This window comes from Brienomyrus brachyistius, chromosome 1 (genome assembly GCF_023856365.1).
Source record: "Brienomyrus brachyistius isolate T26 chromosome 1, BBRACH_0.4, whole genome shotgun sequence".
In the NCBI taxonomy this organism is placed as follows: domain Eukaryota; kingdom Metazoa; phylum Chordata; class Actinopteri; order Osteoglossiformes; family Mormyridae; genus Brienomyrus; species Brienomyrus brachyistius.
In genome coordinates, this window is record NC_064533.1 from 42,832,726 (window position 1) to 42,856,157 (window position 23,432).

The 23,432-nt window shown below is 45.5% G+C and overlaps 2 protein-coding genes across 3 annotated transcripts; both read left to right on the forward strand.

Annotated features, from left to right (window-relative positions):
• Nucleotides 1-3,404: 3,404 nt before the first annotated feature.
• Nucleotides 3,405-8,686, forward strand: LOC125720431 (uncharacterized). The gene is made up of 7 exons (XM_048996274.1): nt 3,405-3,478; nt 5,407-5,718; nt 5,937-6,411; nt 6,806-6,974; nt 7,070-7,139; nt 8,467-8,572; nt 8,670-8,686. Exons 2-7 carry the CDS (start codon nt 5,707-5,709, stop codon nt 8,684-8,686), a joined length of 849 nt encoding a protein of 282 aa, XP_048852231.1. The 5' UTR covers nt 3,405-3,478; nt 5,407-5,706.
• A 2,346-nt stretch (nt 8,687-11,032) lies between these two features.
• LOC125744904 (nck-associated protein 1-like) lies at nt 11,033-23,216 on the forward strand. Of its 2 annotated transcripts, XM_049017199.1 has the most exons (32): nt 11,033-11,364; nt 13,744-13,761; nt 14,353-14,463; nt 14,717-14,809; nt 14,997-15,053; nt 15,150-15,292; nt 15,511-15,601; nt 15,695-15,832; nt 15,919-15,967; nt 16,063-16,219; nt 16,315-16,371; nt 16,454-16,550; nt 16,826-16,932; nt 17,010-17,142; nt 17,264-17,345; nt 17,531-17,589; nt 19,037-19,182; nt 19,285-19,417; nt 19,606-19,725; nt 19,813-19,952; nt 20,033-20,164; nt 20,430-20,648; nt 20,883-21,013; nt 21,110-21,207; nt 21,295-21,388; nt 21,491-21,573; nt 21,651-21,731; nt 21,813-21,906; nt 22,059-22,175; nt 22,252-22,361; nt 22,552-22,641; nt 22,730-23,216. In XM_049017199.1, the coding sequence occupies exons 1-32, from the start codon at nt 11,257-11,259 to the stop codon at nt 22,844-22,846; spliced, it is 3,405 nt and encodes a 1,134-aa protein (XP_048873156.1). In that variant the 5' UTR covers nt 11,033-11,256; the 3' UTR covers nt 22,847-23,216. The 2 variants fall into 2 exon arrangements, with proteins under 2 accessions (XP_048873156.1, XP_048873164.1); XM_049017207.1 differs by lacking the exon at nt 13,744-13,761 and having other exon boundaries at nt 11,034-11,364.
• Nucleotides 23,217-23,432: the final 216 nt, after the last annotated feature.

The window sequence follows — 23,432 nt, forward strand, 5'->3', positions numbered from 1 at the left end:
TTAATCCTGTAATGGGTTGAAAAAATGACCAAGCATCCCCAAATTTTACACATTTTAAGTTGTTCTTGTTAGGAGAAAGCGCCGTAGCTTTCACTCCTACAATCTCCTGTGTGAGGAAGCGCCGCAGCTTACTACTCACACACTTCCACTTTTAGGACCCAGGAATAACGAGACAGCACACGTCTTTCTGTTTTACTTGCGCAAGGGTGCCCACTTCAGGTGCAACAGACAGTATCTGCGCCTCTGTTGAGTGTCACACCGGACAGTCCCTTGGCTTCTTTATTTATAGGGTAGGGGAGGGGTTACATGGGTCTTGTCTTTAAACTAGTCAATGCTGTGTGAGGCCTCCGTGAAACAGGGTTAATACAAAGCATTACATTTCTCAAGGTGGGCCCCCTGCTATGTTGACAGAATCTGTTTCCTTTCTCAAGGTCTCTTATTCCTGCTTCACAATCTGGTAGGCCCCTGTGAGGACATCTTGTCTGCAACCCTTTCTGGGCCATGGGTTAGTTGTTAAGGGTTGCACGTACACATATAGGAGGATAATAATATGATAAAATACACAGATACACTCTAACAGTCCCTCCTGTTTATCATGTTAATTATACATTTGCTTGTGAACAGACAGGAGCGAGGGTGTTGCGCCAGTATGCTTCAGGATCGGGCCATGCCGTTGAGGATTTCGGCTCGTCCGTCATGGTGCGTCATGCATCCACCCCTGCTCCTCTTCATCTGCATCTGTTTCCATGTTTTGGGTGAGGGACAAAAACATATTCTCCTGGGCTCGGAAAGCAGAGCTCAGGGCAGAATTAATCATTATACGAAAACAAGGTATCACTGTGATACAACAACAGAAGAACATCACAAAGAATGCAAAAAATGGTATACTCAATTTGAGTAATATGGACCACCAAGCCCCGGTAGTGAACCAGGACATCCAATAGTCGTTCTGCGTCCTTGTGTCGGTGGTCGTAGCAATTTGCAAGTCCTTCAGCCTTTGCATTGCCTTAGTCATGTTGGGTGAATGCACATTGTCAGGAATATATGTACAACAGGTTTGGTTCAACAGCACGCACACTCCTCCTTGCGCTGCAGTGAGGAGATCTAGCGCCATGCGATTCTGTAATACCATTTGCCTTTGTAGCAGTTAGTCAAATTCTTATTGGATACCACATCATATACATATCGATACCAATAGTTCCGTAGGAATGGATGGGTTTCGTCTCCTTTTATGCTAGTGAGGTGCACTCCGTCCGGAGTCCACCTTTTCTTCTCCCGCACCTCAGTGCCTGGTACCAGCCATAGAATCAATATTACCATAAGACAGAAAAGACTTCCTAATATTCCCTTAGCCCACCACGGACACCCTACCAGAGCCATCCTAAAGGAGTACAGTTCAGCTGTTTTCTTCACCGGGTTGAGACAACGAAAACCTATTGTTTCTTCGTGCCTTTGTAGCGGACTTCCACTGTTACTCCGCGAGTGAGGCGTCTGGTAGGGGTTGAATGAGCTTACAGTGGCTCTTGTGGATCCAGAAGGTCTTTCCGCGATTTTCAAGGCTGTTGGTGTCATCAGGAGGACTTGGTATGGCCCGTCCCACCGAGGTGAGGTCCAGTCTTTCCTTTGTAGGACTTTTATCAACACCCAATCACCTGGCTTCACCGTTTCCTGCAAAGTAGACACAGATGCTTCTGGCAGATTACCAGGGTGCTGGATATTCTGTTTGGAGATCAGCTTACGCATCCAATCAGCAAGTGTCTGTTCATGAGCCGCTTTCCCTACGTCAGTTGCTTCCCCTAGCAGCGGAAATGGCCTTCCGTGCACGATTTCAAAAGGGGTTAGTCCGTTTGCTGTGGGCGTTATCCGCATCCACAGTTTTACTAGTGCTAAGCATTCTGGCCATGGCCTGCCCGTTTCTTCCATTGTTTTCCTCAATCTGTTTTTTACAGTCCCGTTTGTTCGTTCCACTAAGCCTGCACTTTGTGGATGGTATGCACAGTGATTTTTTAGTGCAAAGCCCAGCGTTTGTGAGCATAACTCTATTATCTTGTTCACAAAGTGTGATCCATTATCTGACCGTATTACTTCCGGTATTCCATATGTGGGGAAGAAATGGGACACCAGACACTTGGCCACTGTGACTGCATCACAGTGTTTTACTGGGTATATCTCCACCCACTTTGAAAAAGTGTCTATTATCACTAGGCAGTATTTCACTCCCTGTGACCATGTTAATTCCACAAAGTCCATATGTATTGCCTGAAACGGTTGTGTAGGGTTAGGGAATTGGCCTCGTTTGGGTCTTAGATTGCCCTGCGCATTATGTTTACAACATATAAGGCATGCTCTACAGTAGTTTTTTGCAAAATTGGAAAAATTTATAGTGTAAAAATGTTGTTGTATTATATGTACCATCCCTCCTGTTGAGACATGTGTTACCCCATGACTCACAACCGCGGCGGTTTTATACAGGCTGCGGGGTAAGATAGGTTTTCTGTCTAACTTGAATAGGTCTTTCTCTTGTGTGGCTCCTCGCGAAATCCACTTGTCTTTCTCTGACATAGGAGCTTGTTGTTGTGCATCATATAGTACATCTTGTTCTATAAGGAATAACCCCTTCTCTGTTTTTTCTGGCGTTTGCTGGGCTGCTGCCTTTGCGGCTTGGTCAGCAAACGCATTGCCTTTCGTTTCCTCTGAATTATCAGTCTGGTGCGCTTTGCATTTACATAACGTGAGTGTCTTTGGTTTTTGTACAACGTCTAACAATCGAAGTAGAAGTGCTGCATGTGTCAAGGTTGCTCCTTGAGAACTTTTAAATCCTCTATTTTTCCATACTGCTGCATAGTGGTGTACTGCAGAAAACACGTATTGACTGTCCGTATATATTGTAATTTGTTGCCCTTCATATATCTCGCAGGCTCTGATAACAGCATATAATTCTGCTGCTTGGGCTGAGCATGTGGATGGCAAGGCTCCTGCCTCTATTACTTTGTCTTTAGTCACAACTGCGTATCCAACCTTATTTTTCCCGTATCTGTCTTTGACTGCAGAGCCATCGACAAATAAGGTTATGGCGCTTGGAATTGGAGTTAGTGCAATGTCAGCGCGAGGTTTTGTCTGTTCCTGTATTTCAATTTTGCAAGAATGTGCTTGTCCATCCGTTTCTAAGGGGAGAAGTGTACTGGGGTTCAGTGGACCGCATCTCTGTAGGGTTATATTTGGTTGCGAAAGCAGGAGTGATACCAAGGTTAAATGTCTAGTATGTGTCAAGAACGGTAATGGTGTTTGCAATAATATGTGAGATACCGCATGTGGAACTTTTAAGGTCAAAGGGTGGCATAACACTAATTCTGCTGATATTTTTACTGCCTCAGCAGCTGCCGCGCAGGCTTGTAAGCAATTTAGGAATCCTGCGGCCACAGCGTCTAACCGTTTGGAGTAAAACGCTAACGGTCTGTGTTTCGACCCGAAGGGTTGGGTAAGCACGGCTTTCATATACCCGTCTTGTGCATCTACACACAGTGTGAATGGTAGGTCGTAATTTGGTAAGGCCAGCACTACATCCGTCTGTAACATGTGTTTCAGTTTGCTGAACACCGCTTCTCCTTCGGGGGTCCATTGTATATGGTCTTTAAGGGTCATGTCTTTCCCATATATTAACTCCTGTAAGGGTTGTTTTAACGCTGCGTAGTCTGGTAGCCATTCCCTACAATAGGACAATTTACACAACCCGAGGAAAGACATCATCTGTTTCTTTGTTACTGGTTTAGGAGCTGTTTTAATGGCTTGTTTACGAGTTTCTAAAAGTGCTTTCCCATCCCCGGTAAGATAATGGCCTAAGTATTTCACTCTTTCCTGACAGTATTGTAATTTCTCTTTTGAGGCCTTGTGTCCCGTTTTGTACAAATGTTGGAGCACTGCCAAGGTCGTCTGTCTGCAATGTTCCTTTGAGTCTGCTGCTATCAGAATGTCATCCACGTATAGCAGGATCTGACTGTGCGCTGGCACTGGGCACGTTTGCATAGAATGGCGTAACGCCATAGTGTATACATGAGGGCTCTCGGAAAACCCTTGTGGTAGCCGGGTATACGTGTATTTCTTCCCTTTATACGTAAACCCAAACAGATTCTGTGAGTCTTTATGAAGTGGACTAATATTGTGGCTGGTGGGGCCTGGCCCTCTTCACCTGGGGCTGTACGGGGATTTGCAACCTCTACCATGGGAGCAAGCAATTCGGATTCATCTTCGGATTCCGATCGGTGCCATTGTGTTTTTTTTTCTCGGGATTTATTCGCATTCGTAAATGCGGGTCTGTCGCTCTCGTTTGGTGTGGCCTTGCACTCCCTCCTTCAGCTCCCCGCACAGCAGGAAGTGGGAGGTCTGGCATGTTATGATATGGTGGGGGTTGCTGTAGTACTGGTGGGCCGTCCGCTGGTGTCTGCGGGGGAGCAGACGGCGGTGTTTCCTCGTCTATGTTAACAAGGGCCGCTTGCAGCGTCTCCTTTTTCTTTTCCTGTTTCTTTTTTCTGGCTATATCACGGAGTTTGCTTTGTTCTAACCAAACATCGGATAAGACATATTCTCGTCTTTTCTGTACTTTGTCCTTGCCTGTACAGCGGCCGGACATCATTTCTAATTTCAATTCTGTCTGTAATCTCAGAATATTTTTTGTACTCAGGGTTCCTGAAAACCCATGCTTTTTCCGCCATTTTTGGTTGCTTATTATTCCTGCCCCCTCCTTATACCTTTCCATGAATTTCTCATCACCCGCTAATTCTACCTTGCTTTGACTTTGCCCCATTTTTTTTTATATACAAAAAATAATAAACCCTAAGTGCAAGTCCCTGGCATGAGACCTCGGGAGGACACTGGCACGGCCTTCTACTGTCCTCTAAAGAGACAGCGGTGTCAGTTTTCAGGGGTGAAACCCGTCCTTTTTCCCTTGGTCACCAGTATGTTGCACCTAGGTCGGGTGTATGGGGCCGCTACTGCCCTCTCAACTCACACCCGCTTTCCCTGCTGCAGCGTCGTGCTTCTCACCTGGTCCTTTATGACGAAGTGGCTCTAGTTCTTGTCCGGGGACCCGTCAGGCGCCAGCCCAGCCGTCCGGGAACAGTTCTAACCACCGGCCTGTGGCGAATTCACGTCGCAGGTCTTTCACTCACTCCCTATGAGCGAGACTGTCGACAGCTTTCGGTGTCGTTCGTTGGCGGACTGGTCGGCGCCCTCTGGTATCTCTCTCCGGATCCGGCTCGAAGGACCAATTTATGTTAGGAGAAAGCGCAACCCTTTCTGGGCCATGGGTTAGTTGTTAAGGGTTGCACGTACACATATAGGAGGATAATAATATGATAAAATACACAGATACACTCTAACAGTTCTTCATGTACTTCTGCAACCCTTCAGGTGGTCACAGCTCAGCAGGTTCAGACTCACCGATGTCAGCAAGTAGTTCAAGCACAGATTTCACACCTCGTCGGGTGTCTGACAACAGCTGGCATTTCAATTTTGAAATTCCTTGGAAGAAGATGCCATCTGAGATCATCAGAAAGTTGGAAACATGGAAGCGGCCAACAAAAAGTGAGAGACTTGAAATGATACGGCTGGTTGTTAGTGAAATCTTAACAATGTGCCCAACACCGGGGAAGAAACACATCAGTGAGATTGCAAGAAAGATGGCAAAGGCGTACCCTGTGGCATTCACAGATGTCATTGAAGGTGAAATTGACGGCAGTAGGTAATACTTGCACTCAAAACAGATGGTCAGCAGAGTGGATAACTTGAGGAGGGGAAGCACTTCACTCTCTTTTAAGAGACAAGTTATTAGTACCAGTGAAGGAGAGGATACACCACTTAGGAAGAGAAGACTAGACACTTACAGATGTATTAACTGGCAACCATAGCAGCTACCACCTGATGAAACCCTTGAATTCCAGACACATGCACAAGAGGAGTTAAAGAAAATGTACCAAGAAAGATGCCATGACACCAAAGCTATTGAGACCATGATGAGGGCCTCCTTCTTCACTCAGAGGAAAGATATTATCAGTGGAACTGAGACCTCTGACTTGGCAAAGGAATGGCCATATCTATTTGAGACAACTGGCATGAAGACTCATTTTAAAGAGCTTACAGGTGTGGACATTGATGAGAAAGCCATAACAAGTAAATGTGCCAGAGTTGTTTCATTCTTCAAGTCAACCGACAAGACAGTCAAGATGGAGACCATCTTCAGAGAAATGGAAACATCAGGCAAGAATATTGTAGATGTCAATGCTGCTGGGTTTCCTCAACTACTTCTCAAGTACTTCAATGAGGAAGAGGAACAGATTTTCCAAGTGGATCAAACAACCCTACCTGCCGAAGTGGACTATGCTGAACTTCCAAGTACATCCTGCATTGTTTTGTGTGGTATGTTTTTAAATATTTTTCTATTCTGTTTATTATTATTTTTTTATTCCTGCAGACTATTGGTATACTATTATTTTGCTATAATCTTTGGCTATTAAATGAGTAGTTCTCATGCTCCGACATGATGGAACAAGTTATTGATTAAGGAAAAATTAATTGATGGACTTTAGCTATGGCTACAGTAATGCAGATAAGGTGTCTCGGTTAGCGAGCATCTTTTCAGCCAGCAGGAAATGAAAAGAAATTTCAGAATACAATTCAGAACTCACTAAAATGTTAATGATGGACAACAAAATGCCATGTCTTGTGTTTCATAATTTTTGGACTTTCTTGCTTCTGGGTCAGATTGTAACAAAAAAATACTGTTTTCCTCTCTTGTCCCTATATATTACAGGAAATTCTCCTTTGGCAGCACAGTACTTCATGCTGTTTGTGGACCAGACCATTGTGAATAGCCACATCACTGCCTTCAGTGATGCTCTTATATTGATGTTTGGCTCTTATTACTGCATGAACATTTCTTACCCAGCAGCCCAAGGGGCGACACTTGAGTTCTTGCAGAGGTAAGAAAGCATAAGTTAGTTTTATACATCAGATATATATTATGTAACAGTTGGTCCACACTTTATTAATGAAGTTGTTGTATTTCAATCTATAGATGCCTTTTCAAGATGAACCCTGACAAGGGATCGAAAGTGGAGAAGGCAGCTTCCAGAAAGCAGCAGGCGGTCAGTCCAAAGGTTCTTTCCCTGATAACAAAAATCACAGACTATGAATGGAGGGAATAAAAGAGAAAGTCTTCAGAAAATTCCAGTTGTTGGATCCTGTGGATGGTGTAGTTTTTTTTTTTTTCTAATTTGATTTTTGATCATTTTCAGTTTTGCTCACTGAACCCTAGCTGCATCTGCTGTAAATGGAATGTAGATTGTAACCAATGATATCTGGTTGTTCAGTTATAAGTTTAATGGTCCTTTGTTGCAGTTGTTCTCAGTTGTCTGCAGACATCTGAATATTATTGCTTGATTTTTATTTGTCATTGTCATTGTGGATTCGTTGTCAATCCCTGTCCGATGCTCCCTAACCCTCGGTTCCTTAATAAAACCCCGTTATTCCCTGTACCTGGCTTCCCTTGCCTGTTTCCGGCACGATCGCCGCCACCTGTATTCCCTGATCGTGACAAGAGAGTTATTTTCTGTTATTTTACAGTTTTTTTTTTTGCGCCCCAGCTGCCGGAATATTACTGCTTTTTAACGTTTTTTTTTTTTACAGTGTGTACAGTTATATTATAAACTTCACCAAAGGCTTGAAATTTAAAGAGGTAATGTAATAGGAAGGGAGAGAAATAAGACTAGATTGAGAGGGTGTAACTACTTTCTCTAAGAAGGATCTAATAAAATATGCAGCGTTGGGCAGATTTGACAATGTTCACTGCAGTTACAATGGTAGGTACTTATTCCTGGGACCACATAAATACTTTTATTTTACATATTTCTGTGATTAAATGTATTGTTTGGACTGTGCTGTGCTTTTAACCAACGTTATTGAAGGTTCCTTTAGTTGAGATTTGAAAGTTACATAGTGCCGATGCACCCATGGACATTGCAAGTTCATGAATCATAAAATTTGTCAATAAAGATTGTTACATTTTAAAAAAATGTCTCATTCAATGTTGCATTATGTTTGTGACATCTACTCTCCTTGATGATTAAAATGATTTTTCCTTTTTTATTTTTGTGGTGACTTTGTCTGGCCTACATACTCAGACCAACACCATTGATGTCAGGAGAGGGTGCATCATCAAAGCCCTGTGTGCGTGAACGAAGAGCCTGAGAACTTCATGAAAGAATACATGTTAATTCTAGTTTTTATTCTCTAGTCCTTATATTGACATCTATAAACAAACCAGTTATGTACTTAGAAAAAGGGAATATTTAATTATAGAATCTTTCACTATGTAAATGAAATAAATGATAGCAGTAATGTTTACATGTATAAGTTAAAATGGGAGTGGTATAACATGTCTGTATATCCCCCCCCCTTTTTTTTCCTGTGAAGAATACAGACAGTAAAAGAAGTGAAGCTGCAATGATGGAGACAATGTTTGGAATCTATATCATTCGCAAAGAAGGTGCAGAGCCAGATGATGAATTGGAAGATGTAGGTATCATTCTGGAGGGTGTGCAAGTTCTGGATGAGTTGGAAAATGTACTACTTGCTGTGGTAATGTTGTTTGCACTTGTATGCACTCTTAACCTCAGCTACCCTGCAGAGCTGAGATACACGTTTGAGGCTTTGCAGAAAATAATCATGGAGCTTGATAGAAACAGACTCTCAAAAAAAATCAAGCACTGAAAACTCTACTTGCACGTTAGTCCTCATCAACAGTGATCAACAGCCACTTGAGCTTTTATTGCTACCTAGTCAGAATCCAGTCTTTAAAAACGTTCATTGTTTTCTACCAAGTTGTCTCCCTGAGTTTTTTTTTTATAGATTTGTTTTAATGAATGCATTTATATGTCGATGTTGAATATGAGTAATATGTTAACTGGGGCCAGGCTCAAACAGTGGGCTCCAATTCCCTAACTCAGCAGTTACAATTTTTGCTTATCCGTCTGCTTATTGTGCTTTCACAGCAATATCTTTTCAAGCAGTTGCTAAATCAGTGTTTCCTTTTCTGGTAAAGTTTTATTCCAACAAATCCAGTTTGGTTTGTGTTTTTCTTTTCCAAACTTCACGCCAGCTGGGAGTAAACTAGATATGACATATGTTTAAATTCCTGACTTTATAAACAGTCAAAAAACTTGTTGTCTGAATAATATACTTCTTATGATTAAAAAGGTCATCTCTTTGCCTAAAGCATTTCTGATAAATAAACATAACGTTGTTTTGTTGAATTAGCACAATTAATTCATGTAATTGTACTTACTATTTTAAAATGTAGTCGTAACTACCCAATTAAATTCAGTAACCCATAACCCTATCATACAATTTTAAATGCCCCAATAAAATCAAGTCAAATCCTACCTTTGTAAATATGTTACATTTACCCTTACAAATGTAGTTCTACTGAACCTTGGTAATTAACTAACAGTAGTCCCAATAAATCAGGTTGACCCAGCATGTTTACATTTAGGTCAGTCAAGAAAATTCTTTCTCGCTAAATTAAAGCATTTGACTTAGGTGGACATTCTTAATTAATTTATTTTATTACGTTCGCCTAACAAGTTATTTTTTGAGTGGTATAGTTGTATTGATTAGATTTACTAGTTAACATAGCTCACCAGTTAATCTATGCTGAAACCAACTGACAGATATACAGGAGAATAGTAAAACCTGCCAGACCAGATGAGGTTCACTGGTTTCTTATAGACCATTTATTTTTTGCGTACTTGCTTTCATATTCTTTGATTTGTCTATCGGACATGTCTAGAAAATTCACTCAGTAATTTTCAACGAACGGGTTGTGTGGTCTATTTTATAAAGTCGCACCATTTAAACAGTTAAAGAAAGATCAAACTTAAACATAAGCCGTTCATACAATGTAATACAATAAAAAACTTTTTAAAGTGCTTTAAAAAAAATAAAGCAAAAGGAATGCAGATAACCTCATTTACCTAGCAGCAGGCGAGGTCTGATAAGGCCGACTTGCAGGTCCCAGCTGTTGTCCTCTACATAACCGTGGCCTGTGCTGGGTTGTGCTGTGTCCTCTACTATAAGCACAGCGGCACCTTTCTACGTCTCGATTATCCGATTTCCACTGAGCGTCGTTATCTGTGTGAATTGCTTTCTCAAGTATGTCTTGGAAATTGATTTTATTTCCTGCCCGTTATATACATTATATGCATCCAAAACAAGACTCCCCCCAAAAAAACACTTTGATATCTGTTAAACTCAAGTTGTTTCGCGTGTGTTGATCTTACTCTTCTGCTTTATCTACCTGCCTGAGGCCACTCATCTCGTTAACTTCAGTTTGACAAATTAGAATGGGTTATTGATTCGAGGGCTTCTGTTTGACAGCTAAACAACGCCATCTACATAGGCCTATGATTCAATTCAGTATCCAGGAAATGTGTATGTGGATGCATGGATGAATAGATCAATGGAAGAATGGAGGGAGGGGTGGAATCGATTTTTGCCAGCTGTGATAACAGAAAACAATAGTTAATATATATTAAATATATTTTAAAAGAAGTTTCTGCTACCTTATTTCAATATATTTCTTCAGATGATCAGCATTTATACTGTAAATATACTGTATATCAAGATAAATTTTTATCTTGTAATATTTAAAATGTTGTTTTTATTATTTATTTTATGTCAGCATTTTGTGTTGTGAACAGCCAACGGCTTAGGTTTCAGGTTTCGACATTGGTAGAGACTAAATCAGCCCCGAACCGCCCGCCCCCCTAAACACACACGGTACCCCTACAATATTGGTAGTCCATATACCCAAATTTACACCCCGGTGTACAGTGTACTTGTGTAGAGGGTCTTGCTGCTCTTAGATACGCGGCGTTGTTAGTGTGAAATGGGCTGACTCATCCTGGTGAAAGTGGAAAGTAAAAATCAAGATTCTCTGAAGCCAATTTTAAGGAAACATATACGCAAGCAATAATGATAGCAAAAATTGGGCCGGGGGTGACATGAATAGTAACACTCTCCTATGTAAGCTAAGACAAGGAAAGGCGGGGCTGCCATTGAAGGATCTGCGTCAAAGTGCGCCTGCGCGTCGCATCCTGCGAGTGCAGTGAATAAATCACGACACATCTTGGTAAATTACAGGGTTACACCGTCACACCTTTACATCGCTACATCCAGCATCGCAGGCAGGCAAACGGCAACAGAATGTCACGGGCCACGCTTCAGCCGAGCCAACAGAAGCTGGCGGAGAAACTGACCATCATGAACGACCGGGGCATCGGGATGCTCACCCGTGTCTACAACATCAAAAAGGTGGGCTTTCACCGGCGCGTCCCGGGGAAAACGGGAGTCGCTCTTCGCCGAGTAGTGACCGATTGGGCACCCTGGACGTATGTGTGTGCGCCTGCTGACCAGGGACGTGCGTATTTAATGGATGGTTAATATTAAAATAAATGACTTGATGATTGTCATGATTAAGTGGTTACAGACCGTTGTGTTTATAGCCTGACTACTACAAAAACAGAAGAATAAATTGAAATGTAATGCGTAGTCTACATTACACGGTAAAATGGATAAAGCCCGTCGGCTCTACATTACACGGTAAAATGCATAGGGTCCACCTGGTCTGCATTACACGATAAAGATGTATCCTCGTGTATATTTAAAAATGCATCTGGTAAAATGCTTAAAGTCCGTATAGCTTACGTTATTTGGCAAATGCATACGGTGCGCCTGGTGTATATCATATCATAATGCGTCCGCCAGATTTACATAAATATTATACGGTGAAATGCATTAAGTGTGCCCTTCTGCCCGCCTTGGAGGGTTAAGCTACTGCGCAGCGACCCTCGGAGACATTTTGTGTGTTTCTGCTTGGATTTCCTTTTGTGCGCTTTTGAATTACTGAAGAAACTAGCCAAATTCACGAATTTGTTAGTGAAACAAACCCTTTCGTGTCTTCCAGCAAATAGACTGTATAGTAAACGGTTCCTATCACCCAGTACACCGGGGACCCCCCCCAGGTTTACTTGCGCGTAAAAAGTTTGTAAGACGTAAATCGTTCCGTTGACATAAACAGGTTGGGACTCCTGCTCCGTAGGATTTGTATAATGTGAATAGCTTTGTACGAAGTCCATGTATGGTTAAATAAAGGCAAGGCAAGTTTACACAGTGTAAAAAAACTCTCTCTCTCTCTCTCTCTCTCTCTCTCTCTATATATATATATATATATATATATATATATATATATATATATATATATATATATATATATGTGTGTGTGTGTGTGTGTGTGTGTGTGTGTATATATATATACATACACACACACACACACACACACACACATATATATATATATATATATATATATAAAGCAGTTTAAAGTCTTTTGTTTTACAAAAGTAGCACATTTAAATAAAATACATTAAAATCATATTACATTACGTAAAAAAAAATCCTAAAACCTGAATTGTTACTGGAAAGAAGTTTATATTGTAGTGATAGTGTATGACTTAACTGATTTATTTTATTGAAAAGCTGCAGCAAACAGTAATGTTCTAAGATCTGATTTAAATGACCTAACTGTTTTAGCAGACCACAGATCTTCAGGAAACTTGTTCCACAGATGGGGAGCAAAGCAACTTCACCTTGCTTGATCTTGAATCTGGGAACACTGATAAAACCTTTGCCAGATGACCTCAGGGGTCTTGGTGCTTCACGAATGTTCAAGAAAATCAGAAATGTACTTGGGCCCGACACTATTTAGTGCTTTGTACTCAAGCACACTTTAGCCATTAGTACACTTTATGCACTATAATGCACAGGAAGGCAGTGCAGTGATTTAAGGACCGGTGTGATATGCTCCACTTTCTTGGTGTTAGTAAGAACTCTGGAAGAATTCTGGATGAGTTGCAGCTGTCTGGTTGATTTTTTGCCAATGAATTTAAATAAATTTAATTAAATGTAATTAAATTTAATAAATCTAAATAATTTACTGTGGAACACTTTGCAGTTTTGGCTTTAGAAATTAATGATATATTATTTTAATCATGTAGACAGTAGTCTCTGTCAAAATTATGGTTTAGTTTGCATGTATCACAGGCCATAAAGAGGCATTGCCATAGATAAAATGAGAGGAATTAATGTGGATTAGCCTTTTAGATAAAACTGTGAGGAGGCTGTCATCCGTAACAAAGTACACGGATGATTTGTCCGTTATACCCAACTATGATGAATCATGTTATGTGCAGCTCCACCCACAGCCCTCTGTCACTGTCAGACCCAGCTGCAGAATGTCACTGGCTGGTTCACCCACAAACACCTCAGTTTGTTAACCTGGGCTTCTGTACACAGCAGTTTATTCCCCCCTTGGGTGTGTTTCCCAAAAGTAGAGTTGGTAACATAGCTGGAATCATGTAACTGAATGGCTCCATCTACCTAAGTTGCTAACAGGAGCTTTTAAGAAACTCATCCCTAGTGGGTAGACGTGATAACCAGGATGCTGGCTTTCATTAATAAGCTCTAACGCATTGGCTAAATGAAACCCCAGGTCCCTGGTGCGGAATAGCGTGGGTCCTTGCCTCCTCCTGCTCACTCCTGCTGCTTCTTCTCTGACCTGGGTGCACATGTACTCTGTTGGCCGCTTGTGTTTATATGTCCTTCTCTCTCTCTCTGTTGCAATGCCTCTCCCAGCAAGGACAAGTTTGGAAGGTTTGCACAGTTTTCGCTTTCCCCAAAACTGCACCCCCCACCCACTCGCCCTGTGATCCGTCTCATGCTCCATGACCCCCACCCAATATTTCAGGGGAGTGGCTGTGGCTGGGGGGGGGCGGGGGACTAACACGGCTCCCTGTGTGTGTTTGGGTCAGCTTTTGCTGCTTTGGAGGGTTGGACAGCTTAACTCCCTGGTACCACTGGATTCACAGCTTCTTCGGCCACTCAGACTTCCCTGCACACATCACATGCATCGCTGCTATTTGGCGAGCCTCCAGGGCTTCAAAATGGGGTGACTTGGGTCTTGGCAAGTTTTTATGGCATAGGCATTTTTGTGTTGCGAAGCGCCACAAAACACTAAAGTAACCCAGCACTTCAATAAATAATGCGGTAAGAGTTCATTTCCTCTGGTGACCACATGATAGGTGCATGCCCAGCATCACATGACCCATGAGAACCATGTAATCATAAATGCCCATCTATCCAGCGAAGCTGGGCCACCTGACAGGAAGCATTGTGACCGTGTCCCTGCAAGGGGTCTGAGCCACATTTCCTCTGCAAGCGACCTCTCTTTCCCTGTCCCCCTAGGCTTGCAGTGACCCTAAAGCAAAGCCCTCCTACCTGGTCGACAGAAACTTGGAGTCTGCTGTCAAGTTCATCGTTCGCAAGTTTCCAGCTGTGGAGACGCGAAACAACAATGTGAGTACTGCCATTCTCAGAGCTCTTTTTAGAGGGTGTCTGTCTCTCACCTTGTGACACTTATTAATGTTGTATTATGTGGAGGAGGATGGAGAGCATTTGGTCATCACCAGCTGGCATTGTTGTTGCTATGCACTCTGGGAATCGTGGTTTATCAGTATTTTTGTTTGGACTGTATTACCCAGGCCTGTGGCAGATACTGTTATGATGCTCAGTTTGAGTAACCCTTGCTGAAGTCCTGTTTTCGTCACAGCAACACCTTGCCCAGCTGCAGAAAGAGAAGTCTGAGATACTGAAGAACTTGGCTCTGTACTACTTCACCTTTGTGGATGTAATGGAGTTTAAGGTAGGAGTCTGTTATTCCTCCTTCTTTAAATTTTTCATACACAATGTGCTTATACATCCAGATAAAAGTGCATAATTCTAAGCAAAAACATTGACGCTGAAGGTAAGGCAAGGACTCTGCATCCAGAGCATGGTGGGGGTCTTCTTATACCAGCCTCTCAGTAATCCACCCCCGTGTTCTCCACCAGGATCATGCCTGTGATTTGCTGAACACTATTGACGCCTCCCAAGTCTTCTTTGACATTGTGAGTCCCCCACGGGGTGCATTATCATCATCTCATACACTGGTCTGTATATAATCCTCCATGTTCCCAGCTAGCTCATAATGATTCTCTTTGCAGACTGTTAACTTTGACTTGACTAAGAACTACCTTGACCTGGTGGTGACCTACACCACACTGATGATGCTGATTTCTCGGATTGAGGAACGCAAAGCCATCATCGGACTCTACAACTACGCACACGACATGACTCATGGGTCCAGGTACTGGTCCAGTTCCTCATGTTTTCATGGAAAAGACTTGGATTCTGGATTGTACTCATTTAGTCTAGCTGATTTTCATCACCAGGATCGGAAACCACCTAATGCTGCTGCTGGGGCAGAGTGAGGATGCTGTGGGAAGCTGGAGTGTTCATGTCATGTGTGCCCCCTTTTGGTGAAGCTAATGTTACATGAGGCTTTGCTGTTGCCTGTCGCCACAGTGATCGAGAGTACCCCAGGCTTGGGCAGATGATCGTGGACTATGAGAACCCCCTAAAGAAGATGATGGAGGAGTTTGTCCCGCACAGCAAGGTGAGTTCTATGCCTCCTCATGGTCCAAAATGCCAGCCTCTTTTAACTCTAACTCTCTAACCCCGAGTCCACCTTTCCCCGTTCCCACTGCAGTCGCTGTCGGACGCCTTCGTGTCCCTGCAGATGGTCTATCCCAGACGCAATTTGTCAGCTGACCAGTGGAGGAATGCCCAACTGCTGAGCTTGATCAGTGCACCCAGCACCATGCTGAACCCTGCCCAGTCAGACACAGTAAGTGCGGCAAGGCATACTCTGCTCATCACAAAAGGGTGTTGTCTCCCAACAAAGCACCTTTGTGATGGTTTTCTTCATTTCAGATGCCCTGTGAATATCTGTCTTTGGAGACAATGGAGAAGTGGATTGTGTGTAAGTAGAGGGTGAATCACAGATTGTGCCCATGGTTTGTTCAGTCATTTGTTCTGTCATTTGAGTAACTCGGTGTGTGGTACTCCCGGGCTCAGTGGGCTTCATTTTGGCCCACACGGCATTGAACAGTGAGCCAGTAGCCCTCAGCTTGTGGAAGCTGGCGCTCCAGAGCAGCTCCTGCCTGTGCCTATTCAGGGACGAGGTCTTCCACATCCACAAGGCCACCGAGGATCTATTTGTTAATATCCGCGGGTATGACCTCTCCCCACCACACACACTCACACACACACACAGCACACTACAGTTACCCTCCTCTGGATTCCTTGCTCTTTTTTCTTCTCTTTCAGGTTCAACAAGCGTATCAATGATATCAGGGAATGTAAAGAGGCAGCATTATCACATGCGTAAGTGTGCCCCCCTACTGGGCACAGTGCAGCTGAACAGAAGCGTGAGTTCCTGGTTGACCTGTGAACTTTCCCTGCACAGGGGTTCCATGCACAGGGAAAGACGGCGGTTTTTGAGGTCTGCGCTAAAAGAACTAGCCACAGTGCTAGCAGACCAGCCGGGACTGCTTGGCCCAAAGGTACTGACCAGAATCTGGAACATTATATCCAGACCAGAAGCCAGTACACTGCATGTTTGAATTCTAGACCTGTAAGTCAGTCCCATTTAGTTCGCTCCCATCAGCATCTCTTTGGTGATGTTTCTGCTTAGTCCGACCCAATCAGCATCTCTCAGGGTAACGTTCCCACTCTATCTGGCCCCATCTCCAAGGGTATTGTTTTCACAAAGTCCAGCCCCATCAACATCTCTCAAGTTAATGTCCAGCTCTCAGAGTAACATTCCTGCCCTGTCCAGGCGCTGTTTGTCTTCATGGCATTGTCCTTTGCCCGGGATGAGATCGTCTGGCTGCTGCGTCATGCTGATAATGTTCAGAAGAAGAACACAGATGACTTCATCGACAAGTAAGGATGGTGACCATGACAAAAGAACGCAGCAGGATGGGCATAAGATCTGTTGACACCCCCGCCCCCCCAAACAGGCATATTGCGGAGCTCATCTTCTACATGGAGGACCTGAGGTTCCACATTCGCAAATACGGCCCGGTGATGCAGCGCTACTACGTGCAGTACCTGTCTGGGTTTGATGCTGTCATGCTCAATGAGTTGGTGCAGGTGTGTTTTCCCTCCCCCCGTCCCCCTAATCACAAGCCCCATCAGGTTTGTGTCTCACGAGATGGAATATTAGTGATGATGCTGATATGTAATTGTGTGCTTTTGGTTCCTGGCATTCCAGAACCTGTCTGTTTGTCCAGAGGATGAATCCATCATAATGTCCTCGTTCGTGAACACCATGACGTCCCTCACCGTGAAACAGGGTACTCCTCTTTTCTGATGGAAGGTTACCCCTTCCAGCTCTGGGTCTCCACTAAACAGGGTGAATGTGATGCTGAAAGGATGTAGAGATGTTTCCGAGCTGCCAGCTTTGTGCTGTTTACAGTCAGTTGGTTTCAGTTCTGTCCACTTCCAGTTTGAATCACACACACTCCCCTTTTCTCTGCAGTGGAAGATGGCGAGGTGTTTGATTTCAGGGGCATGCGGCTCGACTGGTTCAGATTACAGGTAAGCACTGGGCCTGGGGGCTGGGGCTTGTGTATGGCTCTTGGTGGTAGGTCACAGGGATGGAAACAACTGATTCCTTGGCTAGTCTGAGTCAAATCCCGAGTCATTAGCCCTCAGGTCCAAACTGAGTTGTGAATCATGTAACTTGAGTCCCTGCCTACTGGGACACCCTTCCAACTCATTGAATTCAGGTGTTCCAATCACTTCCACAGCCACAGGTGTATAAAATCAAGCACCTAGGCATGCAGACTGCTTCTACAAACATTTGTAAAAGAATGGGTCACTCTTAAGAGCTCAGTGAAATCAAGCGTGGTGCCGTAATAGGATGCCACCTGTACAATAAGTCCATTCGTGAAATTTCCTCAATTAAATATTCCACGGTCAACTGTTATTGGTATTTTAACGAAGTGGAAGACTTGGGAACAATATCAACTCAGCCACAAAGTGGTAGGCCATGTAAAATCACGGAGTGGGGACAATGCATGCTGAGGTGCACAGTGTGCAGAAGTTGCCAACTGTCTGCAGAGTCAATAGCTACAGACATCCAAACTTCGTGTGGCCTTCAGATAAGCTCAAGAACAGTGTGTAGAGAACTTCATGGAATGGATGGATAGATGCGGTGGTGTAAAGCACGCTGCCACTGGACTCTAGAGCAGTGAAGACGTGTTCTCTAGAGTGACAAATCTTGCTTCTCTGTCTGGCAATCCAATGGAAGAGTCTGGTTTTGGCAGTTACCAAGACAACGGTACTTGCCTGACTGCTTTGTGTCTAGTGTAAAGTTTGGTGAAGGGGGGATTATGATGTGGGGTAGTTTTTCAGGGGCTGGGCTTCCAGTGGTAGGAACTCTTAATGCTGCAGCTTTCAAATTCATTTTGGACAATTTAATGCTCCCGACTCTGTGGGAACAGTTTTGGGGATGGCCCCTTCCTGTCCTAACATGACTGCGCACCAGTGCACAAAGCAAGGTCCATAAAGACATGGATAAGCGATTCTGGTGTGTAAAAAGCACCGTTCATTGGAGAAACATCCCGTGTGCCGATTGCCGGTGAGGGGTCAGGAGTTTCCCGAAGAAGGCACTCTTCTTTTTGTGAAGCACTATCCTGGATGCTGAGTAATTTCTCAAGTGTCTGCCACTGATATTGACACCGGTACCTGGTGTTTCCCTGCTAAGACAGAGGCCTGTATTCCTCACAGGGAGGCCGGCTCAGCCTCCAAAACAGAAGCAGCCTTTCTGATCACTTGAGTTTGTTGCCTTACCAAAGTGTGGAATGGAGGATTATCTGCTATCGTAGACTCTGAAGGAGCTGAGCCTAGCCAGGAAGTTCAGGTGTCTGTGGCCCTGATTCTCTATCACAAGATACACATGGTCTCTAGAAGGGTTACAGTTGTGGAGGTGCTCACGCAGGAGACACACCTTCTTGTGTCCTCATGGAGCTCTCCTTACCAGGCCTACACTAGCGTTTCAAAAGCCACACTTGGAATCGCAGACCACCGTGACCTGGGCAAGATGATGAACACCATCATATTCCACACGAAGATGGTGGACTCGCTGGTGGAAATGCTGGCGGAGACCTCTGACCTCTCCGTATTCTGGTAGGTGTGACAGCCGGACAACAGGGGGCGCTGTTCCTCAGCACTGCTCCTCCGCAGGCTGTTTACCTTTCCTTCTGCCCCGTCTGCTGTGTTTTTTGTCAGCTTCTACAGCCGTGCATTTGAGAGGATGTTCCAGCAGTGCCTGGAGCTGCCCTCTCAGTCCCGCCACTCCATCGCCTTCCCCCTGCTCTGCACCCACTTTATGAGCTGCACTCATGAGCTGTGCCCCGAGGAGGTGAGGGGTCTGGGGGACCCCGCTGGGGAGTATGGCACCCACGCTCCTTCCCCTTACTGCTTATCGCTGCTTAACTGCTTTGCCTGGCGGTCGTACGGGCCTTTGACCGCACCCCGCCTGTGCAGCTGCGTTCACACCTGGCTTGTCTATGTCAGCTAATGCCTCCTGACCCCCCCCCCCCCCCACAGCGACACCATATTGGCGACCGCAGCCTGTCTCTGTGTAACATGTTCCTGGATGAGATGGCCAAGCAGGCACGCAACCTCATCACCGACATCTGCACAGAGCAGTGTGCCCTGAGCGACCAGGTGAGGCCTAGCTGGGGCTTCCCCTGGGTCCCACCACCCCACCCTTCCAACCCCACAGCCATGACACACAGCTCTCATCTTATCCAGCTGCTGCCCAAATACTGTGCCAAGACCATAAGCCAGGCAGTGACCAAGAAATCGAAGAAACCGCCAGGGAAGAAGGGCGAACCAGAGCTGGAGAAGCCGGGTGTGGAGAGCATGAGGAAGAGCCGTCTGCTGGTTACTAAGTAAGCTGCACAAAGGGGGATTTTAGCTTTGCCTTGGGAGAGATGGGGGGGGTAGTGACACAGCTGCCTTACCTCCTCAGCCTGGACAAACTGCACACGGCGCTGTCAGAGCTCTCCTTCTCCATTAACTATGTGTCCAGCATGCCGGTGTGGGAACACAGCTTCACCCCCCGGGAGTACCTCACCGCACACCTGGAGATCCGCTTCACCAAGTGAGTGCCTGCCCACCCCCCAAGGCCGTTGGACCTGTTATGTGTGTGGTGACTCACTCATCATGTCAAAGCTGACTGAATACCTTAATCAAACTCAGAATAGAAAAGGCTTTACTGTCATTTCCTGACTGCGCTGGAGAGCCTCTTTGCCACCATGTGTCCTAAGCACTGACCCTGATGCAGCAAGACTGTAGCTTCACCAGAGTACCTCTTACTGGTGCTATCACAGCAGAATCATGAGTGACATCCCCCATGTCCTCCACAGGGCTATTGTGGGCATGACCATGTACAACCAGGCAACACAGGAGATCGCCAAGCCCTCAGAGCTGCTTAGCAGTGTGCGCGCCTACATGTCCGTTCTGCAGGCCATCGAGAACCACGTGCAGATCGACATCACACGAGTCTTTAACAATGTTCTGCTGCAGCAGACACAGCACCTCGATAGCCATGGCGAACCCACCATCACCAGCCTCTACACCAACTGGTAGGTGGCAGGCATGATGGTGCCCCCTTGAGGTCGAGTCTGCTCCTCCGGCATCCCCCACACTATCTACAGATTTCTTAAAAAATGTGGAGTCATATCTGCTGTGGCTCAAGTGAAGGACATCTCCTTAAGGTACAACAGTTCCTCCTGGACAGCAACTGGACCTCTTTTGAAATAGCTGTTTCAGGACTCCCTGTTGGTCCGATTCGAAATGACAAATTGCTTCCCCGGCAGGTATCTGGAGACCTTGCTGCGGCAGGTGAGCAACGGTCACATTGCCTACTTCCCAGCCATGAAGGCCTTTGTGAATCTTCCTACAGAGAATGAGCTGTCCTTCACCGCCGAGGAGTATTCTGACATATCCGGTAAGGCTACTGCCTGGGCTTTGGTGCCAGAACACTGCATCACTGAAGGTCAGCCAGGCTGGCACATGACGTTCTCCCCTGGCTGTCTGCCTGCAGAGATGAGGTCCCTGTCGGAGTTGTTGGGGCCATATGGCATGAAGTTCCTCAGCGAGAGCCTCATGTGGCATATCTCCTCACAGGTGGCCGAGCTCAAGGTGGGCCTGTGCGTCGCCCACCTCTGTCTCGCTCCATGTGTTCCTGCATCTGACCTTCATCATCAGCTCTGTGTCTATGCTTTACAGAAATTGGTGGTGGAGAACATGGACATTCTGACCCAGATGAGGACCAGCTTTGATAAGCCCGACCAGATGGTGGCGCTCTTTAAGAAGCTGTCATGTAAGTGTTCCCTGGGGGGGGGGGGTCTTCCCTATGGGGGGTTATCCTACGCCAGGGGCTCTGTCCCCCTGAAACATGAGTGGCTCTGCTCTCCTGTGGCAGCCGTGGACAGCGTGCTGAAGAGGATGACCATCATCGGTGTCATCCTATCCTTCCGCTCACTGGCCCAGGAAGCACTGAGAGATGTGAGTCTGCCACCTGCTGATGGGGTTTGCTCAATATGTTTACTCTGAGGTCACACTTCCATGGAACTTCTCCGTAGGTGCTATCTCACCATATCCCCTTCCTTGTGAGCTCTGTGGAGGACTTCAAAGACCACATCCCGAGGGAAACTGACCTGAAGGTGCGTACCCCACGGGGATGTACTGCGGGGATAACACCTCCCACCCATGACCCGGTGATAATTTGCTTCTCCATGCCACAGGTGGCCATGAATGTCTATGAACTATCTTCTGCTGCTGGTCTGCCCTGTGAGATCGACCCTGCCCTGGTGGTGGCGCTGTCCTCTCAAAAATCAGGTGTGGCATATACATTCGTGGGCTGCATCCCATAAGGGTGCCAATGGGAGACTTGACACACTTATGCAGAATCTGGTCAGCTGAAATGGTCTGAGCTCTCAACCATAAGGCAGGGTAGTGACAGCTACATGCATCCCGCTCTTGTCTGACAGACAACATCAGTCCGGAAGAAGAGTACAAGATTGCCTGCTTGCTCATGGTGTTTGTGGCTGTCTCCCTGCCCACCCTGGCGAGTAATGTCATGTCTCAATACAGTCCAGCCATTGAAGGTGAGCCAAGCAGCCCTTGCTCCTGCATGTATATGGAAGTCTGCCTAATAGTAGGCTGATCCACTGTTTTTTCCAGGTCACTGCAACAACATTCACTGCCTGGCCAAAGCGGTGAACCAGATCGCAGCTGCACTGTTCACTATTCACAAGGGCAGCATTGAGGATCGTCTCAAGGAATTCCTGGCTGTGAGTGCACCCCACCCTGGGTTAGGCCCTGGCCTAGGTCCATGTCCCTTTCTCCTGCCACTTTCTCTGGCTCTCTCACTGCATGAGCATCCTTCATGCACTGAGCATAGGCCTCCTGATGGGAAGCTATGGTTAGAGGCAGGATGACAGATGAAGGTGCAGATTAACGCCTCAATCTTGACTCCCTCAGCTGGCGTCTTCCAGCTTGCTGAAGATTGGCCAGGAGAGCGACAAGGTGGCCACACGCAACCGGGAGTCGGTGTACTTGCTGCTGGACATGGTGAGGCATGCCCTACAGGCCTTCTGTGACTCATGCTGTCACACTCACAAATCAGGTTTTTACAGTGGTTCTTTCTCAACTTCACCAGATCGTTCAGGAATCGCCATTCCTCACCATGGACCTACTGGAGTCATGCTTCCCCTACGTGTTGCTGAGGAATGCCTACCATGCTGTGTACAAGCAGAGCGTGGCGTCTTTAGCGTGAGATGGCACTGCGGCAGGCACAGGCTCCAGGAGGATCCATTCTAAAGCCCACAGTGGGCAAGCATACTTTCTTCCACTCTGGCGATGTGCTCTGTGCATACTTTGTGCATGAGGAGGGACATTGTTGCCACGTCCCTGGATTTCATATTGTGTATGTGTGGGTGCGTGTGTGGTTTGTGTGAACCTGCTTTTTCATGTGATCTTAACTACCAGTCCACAACTGCTCGTGTGGGGCTCTGCAGAGCGGGTAGTGAATACAATTGACCTAATTAACCATCTAACCACTTTTTACCTGTTAAATTCATGGAGATTACTGCACCTTCATAACAATGATAAATGTATTTAAAGACAAATATAGCAGCTTGTCTGAATCTAAGGGGTGGAGCTTGTCGCTGTGGGGAGGGCAGCGGGGCATCACATTACACGGATGTGGTCAGGGCACAGAGCCAAGTAGGATCTTAATGCTGCAGCCTAAACCAACCTTAGTATGATGCTGCTCTCACTGACAAGGAAGTGCCTAGGAAATACCTAAATGTGCACAACTCAACCCCCCCATTCTGAAGAGGTATGTCCTGGATCGCTCACAG